Source organism: Fistularia commersonii, chromosome 22 (assembly GCF_037954325.1).
Source record: "Fistularia commersonii isolate RoL2024-O1a breed Wild chromosome 22, RoL_Fcom_v1.0, whole genome shotgun sequence".
Classification (NCBI taxonomy): Eukaryota; Metazoa; Chordata; class Actinopteri; order Syngnathiformes; family Fistulariidae; genus Fistularia; species Fistularia commersonii.
In genome coordinates, this window is record NC_141305.1 from 12,213,125 (window position 1) to 12,226,373 (window position 13,249).

The 13,249-nt window shown below is 40.9% G+C and overlaps 2 protein-coding genes across 2 annotated transcripts in view; one reads left to right on the forward strand and one right to left on the reverse strand.

Annotated features, from left to right (window-relative positions):
* The window catches only part of slc4a5a (solute carrier family 4 member 5a), a 36,367-nt gene extending 31,933 nt beyond the window's left edge, over positions 1-4,434 (forward strand). The window contains exons 24-26 of the mRNA XM_086169525.1: positions 578-751; positions 870-928; positions 3,614-4,434. Of these exons, the coding sequence (XP_086025651.1) occupies positions 578-751; positions 870-928; positions 3,614-3,779 (399 nt within the window). The 3' untranslated portion in view covers positions 3,780-4,434. The remainder of the gene's footprint in view (positions 1-577; positions 752-869; positions 929-3,613) is intronic.
* A 1,936-nt stretch (positions 4,435-6,370) lies between these two features.
* ogfod2 (2-oxoglutarate and iron-dependent oxygenase domain containing 2) lies at positions 6,371-13,145 on the reverse strand. Its single transcript, XM_086169528.1, is given in 8 exon segments — positions 6,371-8,875; positions 8,877-9,103; positions 9,548-9,805; positions 10,328-10,452; positions 11,516-11,615; positions 11,694-11,804; positions 12,813-12,869; positions 13,011-13,145. Coding segments are annotated over 8 exon segments (1,050 nt in total). The 3' UTR covers positions 6,371-8,838.
* Between the last annotated feature and the right edge of the window lie 104 nt (positions 13,146-13,249).

Here is a 13,249-nt window from a genome sequence, read left to right on the forward strand (position 1 = left end):
GCATTTTTGTTATCTCTCTGATAATGACTGTGCAGTAAAGCAAAGTTAAAATAAGCAATAATTTGGATGAAAACAAAAAATTACCATAGATGGGCGGGTAAATTTCCAAAATATGAGATGTGATTGCCATATTCTTTGATGAACATGTGCAGAGGAAGGATAGGACTATCTGGATATAGCGATGCTTAGGTTGGAACTTCCTAGAGGAAGACCAAAGATGAGATTAATGGACAGAGTGAAAAAGGACATGAAGTTAGTTGGTATGAAAGACGAGGATGCAGAGGAAAGGGTTAGAAGGAGGCAGATGTTTCATGAAGGACTCGCCAACCGCCATTATCAGTGCACTTTATATTATTGTTGGGTTGCAAGTGAGCGAAAGAGTGAAAGCCTTGTGTTGGAGGGTTAATGCAGGCTTGTAAAAGACGGAGCTTTACTGTGTAGACCAGTGATTCATAGTCATGTCATCTGGAAATGCCATCCAGCTAAATCATCTACAGTCCTCTACCTCCTCATGAGAAGAATGCCAATAAGCCCCCCGCCCACCTACCGACCCACCCCCTTTTGTCCAAATCCTCAGATTCTGGGTCTGATGGTAGTCCGGAAAATGTTGGACATGGTCTTCTCCCAGCATGACCTGGCCTGGCTGGACGACCTCTTGCCCGAGAAAGAGAAGAAGAAGAAAGACGACGACAAGAAGAGGGGGAAGGAAAAAGACAAGAGGAAACCAAAGCCAGACGGCAGTGAGGAGGAGGTGAGTAACTCGAGCCTCTGCTGCCCCCCACAGGAGGATGGAGCGCGGTCGGGAGTCCATAATGACCCTTTTTTTTTTTCTTTTTTTTTTTTTTTTTTTTTTTTCTGCTGTCTTGCAGGACAAATACAGCCCCTACGCCAACCATTCCCCCAGCTCAGATTCAGACTTGGATCGCAGGTACTGTGTCCTCAAACTGCACATTCCCTACAAAGACCTGGTCTACCCTGACATGGCTCAGTCTGAGTGGGGAGCGCTATGCCAGTCTTCTGCCACACACATACCTCCAGCACACACTCACGCATAAAATCTGTTGAAATGCTGTTCACATGGCAACATCTCGTCATAAACTGTGTACAGAGTGATTTATAGTATTTGCTCTTGATTCCTAGTAGCTGTGCAGTTGTGCAGGGAGGTTTCAATACCCTGGTTTTGAAATGGATAGCCAAATGTTTAAATACATCATTGTTAATGGTATTAATATGTTTTACACATGAGAAATAGTAAGGGACACTTCCAGCCGATACAAACGTTTCACAAAACACCATGACAGAAAAGAAAAGGCTGTTTTTGTTGCTGTTACATCCTCCATCTCACTCCACTTTTATGTGTAAACAAATGAATGCATTTGTAAAATGAGATATACTGTCAATCCATTTATTAAGCCTGAATTAGCAGGACTCACATCTGCCCAAATGACGCAAGTCCCTCATCAAAGTATAAATGATGCTCTGTAGTGAAATAGCAAAAGGGGCAAACTCTACTTATCTCAACGCATGATGTGATAGAAGTTTAAAGATGCTGCATAATGTCTCTTCAGGATCCTTTTCTAGAACGTGCTTCCAATCAAAATATTATGCTGAGTGAAGGTAAAGTGATATCTGTCCTTGTCTATGAGAGTCATTCGGCAAGGACACATAGCAGCCTGAATTTTATTACAACTATTTAGAGCTAATGCATGCACAGCGTGTTGGCTGCAGGAAACGGAATACATTATACAAAATTCAATTCCCTTTGGATTCTTAAAACACAATCAGACAGTTCAAAACACGGAAGGAGCCCAGGTTAAAACCATCTGCACGACTGCCCGCCATTGCAGGTATATCATTCAAACTAACTTTGTCTAATATAAGTATAAGGCAAACAATTGAGCAGTTTAATAGTATATCATCCTCAGAGAAGTATTTAAATATTAAAATGACCAATGTTGACACCAAGCTTGACAGCTATTCTATTTAAAGTAGATCGTTCTTTGTCAATATGTTAAATTATTTCCCTTCCCACCGCGGGGTCAGCTGTATTGTGTCGTGCATTTCCCTAAGATTCTGTTATTGCTTCATTTGGCTTGCTGTGATTATTCGTAGCCTTTTATTCTGTCCTTCACAATGTCCCTGTTTCGTGGTAAATGGTAAACACACCCTGTCCACCTTCGTTTCCACCGCCGTTTTACCCAGCCTCAGGTCCAACTTCATCGAGGCTCCTCTCCATGCACTTTAAGGCAATGCAGATGATGCAGTAGTAAATCTATCGTGCTCCTCCTGTCTCCGGTGCTAAATGTCTCTTTGTACACACAGTTCACTGTTATTCTTCCTTGATGTGTATTTCCTTTTCATGACCCCAGGCGGGGTCCATTCAGTTCCATGTTGTACAGCCACTGATGTGGGGTCTCTGTTTAGATAAACGAAATACATGGGATAGATAAATAAAACTCAAGTTGTGTGATGTTGAGCCTCTTCTGCATCTAGTACATGTTTATGTAGAGGTCTCCTGGTCAGCTCAAGTCTACAATCATGCATATGCATCAAACATCATTGTTTTGGTTGTTTCTTTTTTTCTCCGCATGCCAAATATGTCAAGCAAATGGCCTTACCTGCAAAAAATAAACAAAGACCAATCCCGCTGCCCCTCCTCACCCTCTGATCTGCCTCTGCTGAGGTCATCTCTTGACCATTCAAATTGACAAGTGATCTGTCATGTCTGCATTGCTTTGAAAGAGGCATGGTTTGGAAATGACGGTTCATTTAATCTATATGAGTATATATTATAGTTGTTTGGCAAGTGAAAAATGATTAAGCCTCCCTCTCACAAGAAATAAGTGCTTCTGCCACCATACTTCACAAGTGTTGATTTAAAAAAAAAAATCTACCCCTTTAGTGCACTGGTTTTAAAAGATCTGAAATGTAGCTAAATCTATCTAAACTGTTTTTTTAAATGATTATTCTGTGATAGTGCATGGAGGGAACCAGCCGATGCAATGCTTGACGGGTAGTCTGACTTAGTTATCACAAATGATTTTATGCAGTTGTTAAGTGAAAGTAGGTCAGTAGAAAGCGCTTGAAAATATACAGGGTAAGTGAGAAGAAGAAATTATAGAAAACAAGTGTAGTACCTTACAAATGTTACCTTCTCCAGCATTTTTGGCTGCAGCAGCGTGACGTGTTCTCCTTTGCTGTGGAGAGAACATGTAAATTGCTTTTTGGAAATAGTGCATTGTACCCGACCCTTAGGTCCATAAAAATAATTCTGTTTTTAATTTTAAATTAAAAAAAAAATAGATATATGGTCATACACATTTTTTCTAAACTTGCTGATAAAAGTTTTTCCATTTTTAGTTCATTTTATTGGAAATGGTGAGTTTTCTGGTCTTTTTCGCAATATTATATGTCTTTTTTGCTCCGTTTTCGATCGCACTACAACCGCTTTTTGGATCTGGCCGCTTAATGCTTCAGTGCGCTGGCTGAGTTGAACATCAGAGGTCATAATGTCCCATTACCGAGCTCCTCTTCCCCGTGGCCTCCACCCTCGCCCGCTCAGTGTCTCTGGCTGTGTGGGTGTGTCTGGTAACCGGAGCTTGCCCTTCCTCAGCATCACCCTCCACCTGAAGATCTCCTGCCCGTCGTCTCCGGCCGTGCCTCTGGGCCGAGGGATGGCCTGCCCCGTTCCACAGGTTAAGATCGAGATGGAGTCGGACTATGACTCAGACATCGACCGCCACCGGCCGCGGGACATGAGCAGCGAGACCACGTTGTGAGTGGAGGCCGGAAGACTCGATGAAGGAGCACCGTGCGGGGAGGCGTGGAGGCTGCAGAGCCCCGACAGACAGAGCACAGGAAATGGGAATGATCCTGTTAGTGTGAGAATGGATGAAGTAGGACATAGTGAAGTGAATTTACTTGTATGGAAATGGCCATAATGAGAGAGAACTTTTATCTATCCGTGTTGTAAAGGAAAAGTTGTACTTTTCATTTTAATACTATGTAATTAATCATATAAATTTGAACTAAACAGTATGTCTATGTTTATTGTACAATTGTTTTACATCAGCCTGTGTGTACAGAGTGATTTCCGGGCAGGAAATGTGGAAAATAACACAAACCCGCTTTATTTCCAAGAACTATTTCACTGCACAAAATATTGTCTTTTCTATTCTGTATGGTGTGTCATGTACATCCCTCTGATCCCAGTAAAACCAACTCTCCTCTCACCCTGGGACTTTTACCTGTAAGAAAAAAGAAACAACCAAAGGTCCTGATGTTCTGATATTGCTGAAAAGGAAATTTTGGAGTTCAACTTTGAGGTGTTGCTACTCTGCCCGTGATTGTAATAGAGAAACAAATGAGCATGATTGCATTTGAAACACACACGCACACAATATTCTGGAATAATTGATGTTATTAAAATATTGTAATTCATGCGTGGTGTTTTGTGTTGCACGAGCTACTTGTTAGGTGTCACACATTCATGTCCCTGAAGTGAAATCCTGGCGAGTATGGCTGGCATCCTGCTGATAGCCTGGGGTTACACGCTCATCTGTGTTCTTTTTAGAACTTGTCGTGTTCTTTAGCAGTATTCAAAAAAGTAATGACCTCAACGAGCCAACTGCATAGTATCAGCTGTTTATTCAACTCTTCTTCGCCAGCCACCACTTATATGGCCTCATGCCACAGCACCCCCACATGGTAACATGACGCCCGAACTCCCATAGCAAAAAACGCTACTATGAATCAACATACAATAATACCACATCTCCCCTTTCTAGGGTAGACTACCTTTGTCTCATCGGACCTTGAAGGGTTATTATGCCTCTTTTGAAGAAAGGTCTGTTCCGGTCTAAATCCTGAACGAAGGAACACAGTAAACATAAACCCTTTAGTGGTTGTTCACTTGAATGTGAACAATTACTGTTTCTAAAATTGTCAAATTATAAAACGACACCAAATAGCAGTCACATAAAATGTCCATTATACTACATATATATATATATATATATATATATATATATATGTGTGTGTGTGTGTGTGTGTGTGTGTGTGTGTGTATATATATATATATATATATATATATTTTTTTTTTTTTTGTCAGATTAAGTTAGGTTTAACTATGGCTGTGCCAGTCCTGGTTCTGGGAGCAGGAGTCTCTACAGGTGAGACTTGGGGTAGCACAGCAGGTGATCTGGACGCTTGTGTTGGAGATTTTGCTCTGGCGTCTGCTGCGGTGCTGGTGAGCTTCTGTCTTATGCAGGTGCATGTAGAGGTATCAGGTGCTGACGGTTTTGTCTAACCACACCCTGAGCTAACCCCATCAAGTTTAACCTCGGTGGTGTGGTGCTGGCGTACAATTCCCGATGTCTTTACGTTGGTTACCCTTACCCACCGTCCTGGTGACAAGTCACCGAGAGCTTGGGCACGGTGACACCTGTTGTAGTTCCCAGCATCTGCCAACTCCTTCTCCCTTTCTTTCCTGGTGAACGGGACACTGTCAAGCAGTGCAGGGTCCAGCTGGGAGTGAAGAGTTGTTACCATAGTGCAATGGCGCCACACTGGAGAGTGGAGCAAGGTAGGGGTCTGCTGATTTTTTCAGGTTTTTCATGGTCTGGACCACTCGTTCTGCTTCTCCATTATTCTGCATAAATCCCGGGCTAGTGAGCTCACCATGCAATCCCATAATTGCAGTATTCTGCTAATGCAGATAGGGCAGTGCATCGATAGTCTCATTCGGTTCCTTGCACATATTACAGCGTGCACGTTCATTAACAATATCCTTTTTCACCATGAAGAATGATTGGCAAAGGTCTACATCAATAAGCTTCAAAACATCGTCCGCTTTGTCTTCCATAGAGTAAATTAATGTATTTGCCTGGTTTTCTTCAGAGCTTGCAGATTGGTCACTTGCTTGATGAAATCTTCCAAATCTCCTTATCCATTTGACCACTCGTGCGGCTTGGAAAGGTCAAATGGCTCTAGTGGATGAATACTAAAAGTAACGCTAGGCGTGTTAGCCATCCTACTAGCCTTTTCCCCAATGTGCTTGTTTTTCTCCGTCACTCATTTGAGTTGCACACCAAAGCTCCTCTTTTTCTTCCAGATAGACCGTTTCCTGTTCGGTTACAGAGTCATAGCAGTTCTGACACCATGTCATGTTCTTTAGCAGTATTCAAAAATAGATAATGAGCTTTTATACTTTCAATAGTAATACATAACATTCAAAAGAAAAAGAGAGTCTGCCATGATTTTTAAAATGTCATCAATTAGAGATAAAATTCAAAAAAAATTCTTGGAATAACTTGGAAATTTTGAAAAAAAAATGGTCAAAAACCAAATATTTTGGATGGGATGTATTGTATTCCACTGTTTGTTTGAATGTCCGATGAGCTTTGCTGTTACTTCCAAATATTATTGAAACTTTATTAATTAGCCAGAGACCAAAAAAGTAATACATTTCAACTTGAGTCATTCCAGTGTTTAAAATAATACAGAAAATAATGGAAAATAACAAAAAATAATATGTGTCTCCATTTTCTGATTACTAATGTAAGAAGTAAAGGAAAAACTCAATATTAGACAATATTTGGATCAAATGTTGTGGGGACGTCACTTAAATACACATTCTGACAGGCCAATTATTTCCATGGCTGAGGATCAGAAAGAATATATTCCCAATATAATCTACATTAAAATCACAAAAAATAGACTAAGTTGTAGTGAGGACCAATAAAAAAATCTATAAGTGCAAATTTCAAATATCTTCAAAAGTTCAATGTGGAATACAAAAGTACAATTTAAAATACTTGTTACTCGAATACAGTTACACAACAGTTACTCCTGTGTAACTGTTGACACTGGAAGAGCAGCTGACCTGTCTGTTAACTGTGCCAAAATCATTTTCACACTAAAACTCCTGCCACTTTTTTCTGTCAGACACCTGAGTGTCTGAGATTTGCCCTTTATCTGTGTAGGAAGGTGTGAACTTGACCTTTGACCACCAGTTCATCCGAGTCTAAATAACATAGCCCTGAAATGTGTTGATAGCTAAACTGACAACTGTGAAAATACTAACCTGTCGAGAGTTGCTCATCACTTACAAACATCCAAAATCAAAACTGACCAGGTGCAGTAGGAAATTAGTTCTGTTCAATTTTAAGATAGCATTTTCAGCCAAATAAAGGGGAGGTGCAGAATTGCGGCAACTATAGAGGGGTAAAGTTAATGAGCTGTACAATGAAGTTATGGGATAGAGTAGTGAAAACTAGACAGAGCAGAAGTCAGCATTTCTGAGTATTTGCTTTGAGAATGCTAATAGTGAAGTACAGAGAGGGCCAGAGGTAGCTGCTGAATTGTGTTTTTGTAGACCTAGGAAAAGCATATGACTTGGTGCCAAGAGAGGAACTCTGATATTGTATGAGGAAATCTAGAGTGGCAAGAATGTGTGTTAGACTGGTGCAGGACATGTATGCTAGCTGTGTGACAATGGTGTGGTGTGCTGTAGGAGTAACACAGAAGTGTAAGATGGAGGTGGGACTCCATCAGGGATCAGCTCTGAGCCCCTTCTTGTTTGCAGTGGTGATGGACAGGCTGACAGGTGAGGTTAGACAGGAATCCCCATGGACCACGATGTTTGCAGATGACATTGTGATCCATAGTGAGAGCAGACGACAGGTTGAGGAACATCTAAAGGAGTGGAGGTATGCGCTGGAAAGGGGAGGAATGAAGGTTAGTCGCAGCAAGACAGAGTATATGTGTGTGAATGAGAGAAACTCAGGTGGAATGGTGAGGCTACAGGAAGTGAGCCTCAAGAAGTGGGAGGATTTCAGGTACTTGGGGTCAACAGTCCAGAGCAATGGAGAGTATGGAAAAGAGGAGGAGAGACAGGTTCAAGCAGGTTGGAATGGGTGGAGAAAAGTGTCAGGGTACTATGTGATAGAAGACTATCTGCAAGAATGAAAGGAAAGGTGCACAAGACAGTGGTGAGACCAGCGATGCTGTATTGGCTTGAAACAGTGACAGTGACGAAGAGACAGGAGGCAGAGCCAGAGGTCGCAGAGATGAAGATGCTAAGGTACTCTTTGGGAGTGACCAGGATGGATAGGATCAGGAATGAGTCCATCAGAGGAACAGCACATGTTAGATGTTTTGGAGAGAAGGTCAGAGAAGCCAGACTGAGATGGTACAGTCATGTACACAGGGAGGAAGAATATATTGGTAGACGGATACTGGAATTGGAGCTGCCAGGCAGGAGGTCTCGAGGAAGACCAAAGAGAAGATTTATGTATGCAGAGAGAGAGGATATGAAGGTAGTTGGTGTGAGAGAAGAAGATAGAGAATAGGGTTAGATGGAGAGGGTTGATTCGCTCTGATGACTTCTGAAGGAAGAAGCCGAAAGGAGAAGATGAATATTTCAGTTATTATTGCTATTAGTAAATGAGGATGAGGAGGAATAGGCTTAACCACTATTTGAATTCTAAAAATACAATAAATTAAATATTCTTGTTGATTAAAGCTGTCTATAAAGAATGCATGTTTAGTTTGCTTTTTATTTGATTGGTGTTTGAATTTCTGGAGAAAGACAGCCCTTCAGGTCTCTGTGTAAACTGTTCTGACACTCTGACAGAAAAAAACACAAAAGACATTCATGTTAGAAAAAAAAGACAGAACCCAGAAGGTTTTTTAGTCATTTTGTTGTTAGGCATTTTTTGTTTGCACAAACATGTGCATTTTTCTTCAGCTACCACAGTCAGTAGGCAAAAAAGACGTCATGGTGCCATCTTTGGTGTATTGCACACTGGTTGTATCTCAATGAGAACTCCATAATGGTCAGGTCAGAGGGCAGGAAGCATTCAGGAGTGGGTCAGTGTTTGGTGAATCCATCAGCGAAGCCTTTCCCTTCCACCAGCGTCGGCCTCTTGTTGCACATGGGGCACAGTTTGTTGCGTTCCTGTGAGGCTCTCATCCAGATGATGAGGTTCCAGCGCTGGCCTGAGGAGATGGGCAGGGCCCCATGCATGTGCTGCCCCCGGTGGAGGAGGCCCTCTGTCACTCTGTGTTCAACCTCTGTACATTCGGTCTCACTTAAAGGCTCCTGAAGGCAACAGAACAAATCACTATACAAAGCGTCATTGTTTATTTTAATTGTGTGATTTCACATGTGACAAGTGGGCCCTGCAGATATAGAAAAAAAAAGTTATCAAAGGTTTTAGAAGTTAGTTAGTTAGTCCTCTTGCACGAGATGCGTAGAGCCAAATGAGAGTTTTAGAAGCCTCTTCCTGAAACTGTAATACTGAAAATATAGTTTCAACAACAGAATAGAAAATCATGTCAAATAGACGAGACAAAAAAATGAAATAGAATTGATAGTAATGTAATGTCCAGTCATTTTTGAAAGACATGATTGCACATGTGTAGAGTCAATTTTCTGATCCAAGATTTTCAATGAGAAGATTTTCAATGAGCTGAAAATGCTTAGATGTCATTCAAATAATTTCTGATGTATTACAACTATCAAAATCCTCTGCAATAAGATTACCTGTCTCATGCCGCCGAAGAACAGGTTTCCTTCAGTGAAGTTACTCCCCAGAGAAACATTAAGCGTCACCTCAGCATTGTCATAGTGGTAGCTAAGGTCTAGGTCTTCATTAATGTCATATTTGACCACAAAGACCTTGTGGCTATCAAGACAGCCCCCTCCGCAGTCCGGGTACAGCAGGGCAGTGAGTGGGCGAAGATACCGCTCACGGAGGGGCGTGATGAAGCCCTCGTCGAAGCCCAGCTCGTTCAGGAGGATCTGCAAGAGGGAACGTGAGACAAAAAATGTAAATAAAAGGCCTGTTAATGAAGACCCCGTCACATTCAAGAAGGTGTGAGCTGAGCAATTTTGGGAAAATGTCGATATTCAAAAATACAGAAAACTCAGCCTGGAGGAACATAAAAACTTGGGCAATAACAGTTAAATAATTCTACTTAAAATGTGTTTAAATACACGTACACACAAATTGGAGTTAAATTCTTGATGCAGCGGTAGTTTCCTGCTGTTTTCTAAAGTGACTGACGACTAATGAACAGTGCCTGGGTGTGAACAGTGATATTACCGTAGACACTGAAATGTCTTGAATTTGTGAAAAAAATATATCAAACCCATTACGTCCTTCTGGGTTCCTGTCTGTTAGTGCACACTCTATTTCAGGGCAGACTGGACACAAGGAGGAGTCAAATACCAGTCTCAGTGCAGATGAAAAATGGATGAAGGTGCAGTAGATAAACAGGAAGTCAGGGGGGGAAGTTGCTGCGGGAGGTGTAGGGCCATTACCCCATAGTTGTTCATGGTATTGGGCCGTCCTTTGGGTGCAGACGAATGCTCAAAGTGCTGCAGCTCCTCCAGCAGTTCCTTGCAGAAACTCCTGCTGAACACGGGGAAGCGATAGACCCTTGGAGCTGCAAAAAAAGCCAGGACTGAAATGAAGATGCCCTGCACCTCATAGCTGCTGCAAACAACATCATTATCAAATTCTGCTCGCTATTTTCTTTTTACACAGAACCTACACAGATTACATGCCAAAAAAAAAAAAAAACACATCTGAAGGGTTAGGGAGTCTCACTAAGGACTGTTTAATATTTGGGTTGTATTATAATAATTATTATCATCACAATATGACCACTTTTTCAGAAGCACTAAATACATATTGCACTTAGTTACATTTCTTAAGATGAGAAAGCATGTGCCACGAACAACAAGAGTATATTAGAGGGATTCCCCAGATTATGAAAACATATATATATAGAGAGAGAGATATAGATATGCAATCAAAGAAACAAAAATTACTTTTTCATGATATTCTAATAGTTTGAGATAGGATAATTGAGTTTTCTTAAGATCTAGGCCATAATCAGCAATATTAAAATAATAGAAGGCTTGCAATATTTCAGTTGATATGTAATGAATCCAGAATGTATGACATTCTTGTTTTTGTAATTGCATTACAGAAGATAAAGAACTTTATCACAATATTCCAATTTTCTTCTATTTTTGTGTGTATACACATACATACACACGAAATAGTGCAGATGGACAAAAACACATACATATTATATTCTATACTATACTACATTCTATAATTTGATGATTTGATTACTATATTCTACATGATAGGCCTTTATTCAGGCCATGAACCTTTAGATATGGATTTAATTTCCAAATCTAATACTGGCGTAACTTTAATGCTAGAGCAGCTCCTCATTTACATTCATGATAAGAAAAGTGTGTTTGTTTTCCATTTGTCAAAAAATTGCAAGCAAAACAATTCCATGCACAGTTATTGCTGTAAGACTCACCATAAGCTGCCAAACTAACCAAGTCAGTCATATCATAACACAGTAAAACGACTCATTAATCATCATATCAGACTAAGATTCAGAAATATCTAGGTTTCCCTTTTATAAAACCGAGCTATCGGCTAATGCTGATCTTTGACATCAAGAAAGGGGGATTCTGGTTCACCTGCCACTTGCTCAAGCAGCTCCAAAAGACCCTCCTCACTGGCGCTACTGCTCTGACAGAATCTGACAATCTGCTGGAACTTTGGATCAAAGAAGGAGTCCTGAGGAGAGGCAGAAAACAGCTAAGACTCAGAGCAGCTATTCATGATATCTTACTAATAACAGTCTTCACAAAATACCTGCAGATGATAGACGTGAGGGTGGAGAGGACAGTAGATTTCTTTTATAACTGCAGCTCGCTCACTAGATGACACAGCCAGATGTCTTCGCCGGTCAACTTCCTTGGACATCTTAACATGACAGTACCACTTCATCCATCAGAGAAGTTGATCGTTTTGTTTGCAGCGCATAACTGGAATCTCAAAAGGCTGCTATTTATGACTTGTCTCATTGTCAGTATGTGCCTAAACAATGCTGTTTACATTCCTTAAAATACTTTAATGGCACTTTTGCTAGATGGAAACAAAAGAAAATGGAAATGGAAACACAATCAAAAGCAACGTATTTTAGGTGCAAGATTTTCAATTGAAATAGTAAAAGCTTACAAAAGAAGCATCCCATTCATCATTTTTACCCAGTACATTCTCTGAAATGAATAGAATAATTTCCATCTTTTCTACTTTTAGCTACAGCCCTAGAGGCAAAGGTAGTCATCCTTCATTCCTCCGTTAAAAATATCTGTTCCTTTAAACCCAAGTTGGCCCACAACATGGGGCATAAATCAGTTCTATCAAATTGGGAAGTTTTTACTATTCATTTATATGGGGTTATCTACTGACACACATGATAGCAATAATGTCACTCATTGCAAACGACGGCTTTTGTTGTTTTTTTTAACCCTTGTGTTTTCTTGTGCGTCAAAATTGACCCACTACCATGTTTAGCTGTAGAAAAAACACCTTACCCTATTTTTTTCCAACTTTAAATTTTATGATTTTCCTAAAGAGACCCCATAATTAGAAAAAGTGATACTTCTTTTTTGTTTCTGTTTCTATATGGGCTGTACACCACTCGGGCACAAAGATTGTCTTATGGGTCATTTTTGAACCGTAGGACAAGGGGGGTAAACACAATGTTAAGATCGCATGAGGGTTAAACAGAAAGTTGAAATACTTCATTTACACATTTATGTAAATTTATAGGGTACAAAAAGTAAACATTACTGGAGGCTCATCTCTCTCTCTCTCTCTCTCTCTCTCTCTCTCTCTCTCTCCCTCTCCTCTCTCTCTCTCTCTCTCTCTCTCTCTCTCTCTCTCTCTCTCTCTCTCACTCACTCACTCACTCACACACACACTTGCCTTTTTGAGGACATCCTGATACTGTTGCTCTGTCGTGCAGCCATATCTCTCGAGGAGCTGTGGCATGTAAACATCAGTTCACAGGTCAGAAAGGTGAACGCCTAACAAACCAGCAGATCACCCCAAAACAAACACACACACGCGCGCACACACACACACACACACACACACACAGAGCGGAAATTAGAGGCCACTCGCCTCCTTATAGTCCTGTCTGAACTGCTCCTCCGACACGAAGCTGACATGGAGTTTGTAGTCCACCAGGAAAATATTGTTAGTTGTGAAACAGCCGCAGGTGTAGAACCGTGTGTTTTCCTCCTCCCCGCTTTTCATTGCGAACGTGAATGAGATCTAAATGAAGCAGATCAACAGAAATACATCGGAGCCAGTGCAAAAAAATTAGCTAAACGGCTGCTGTTTGGCTAGCAGTAACTAGC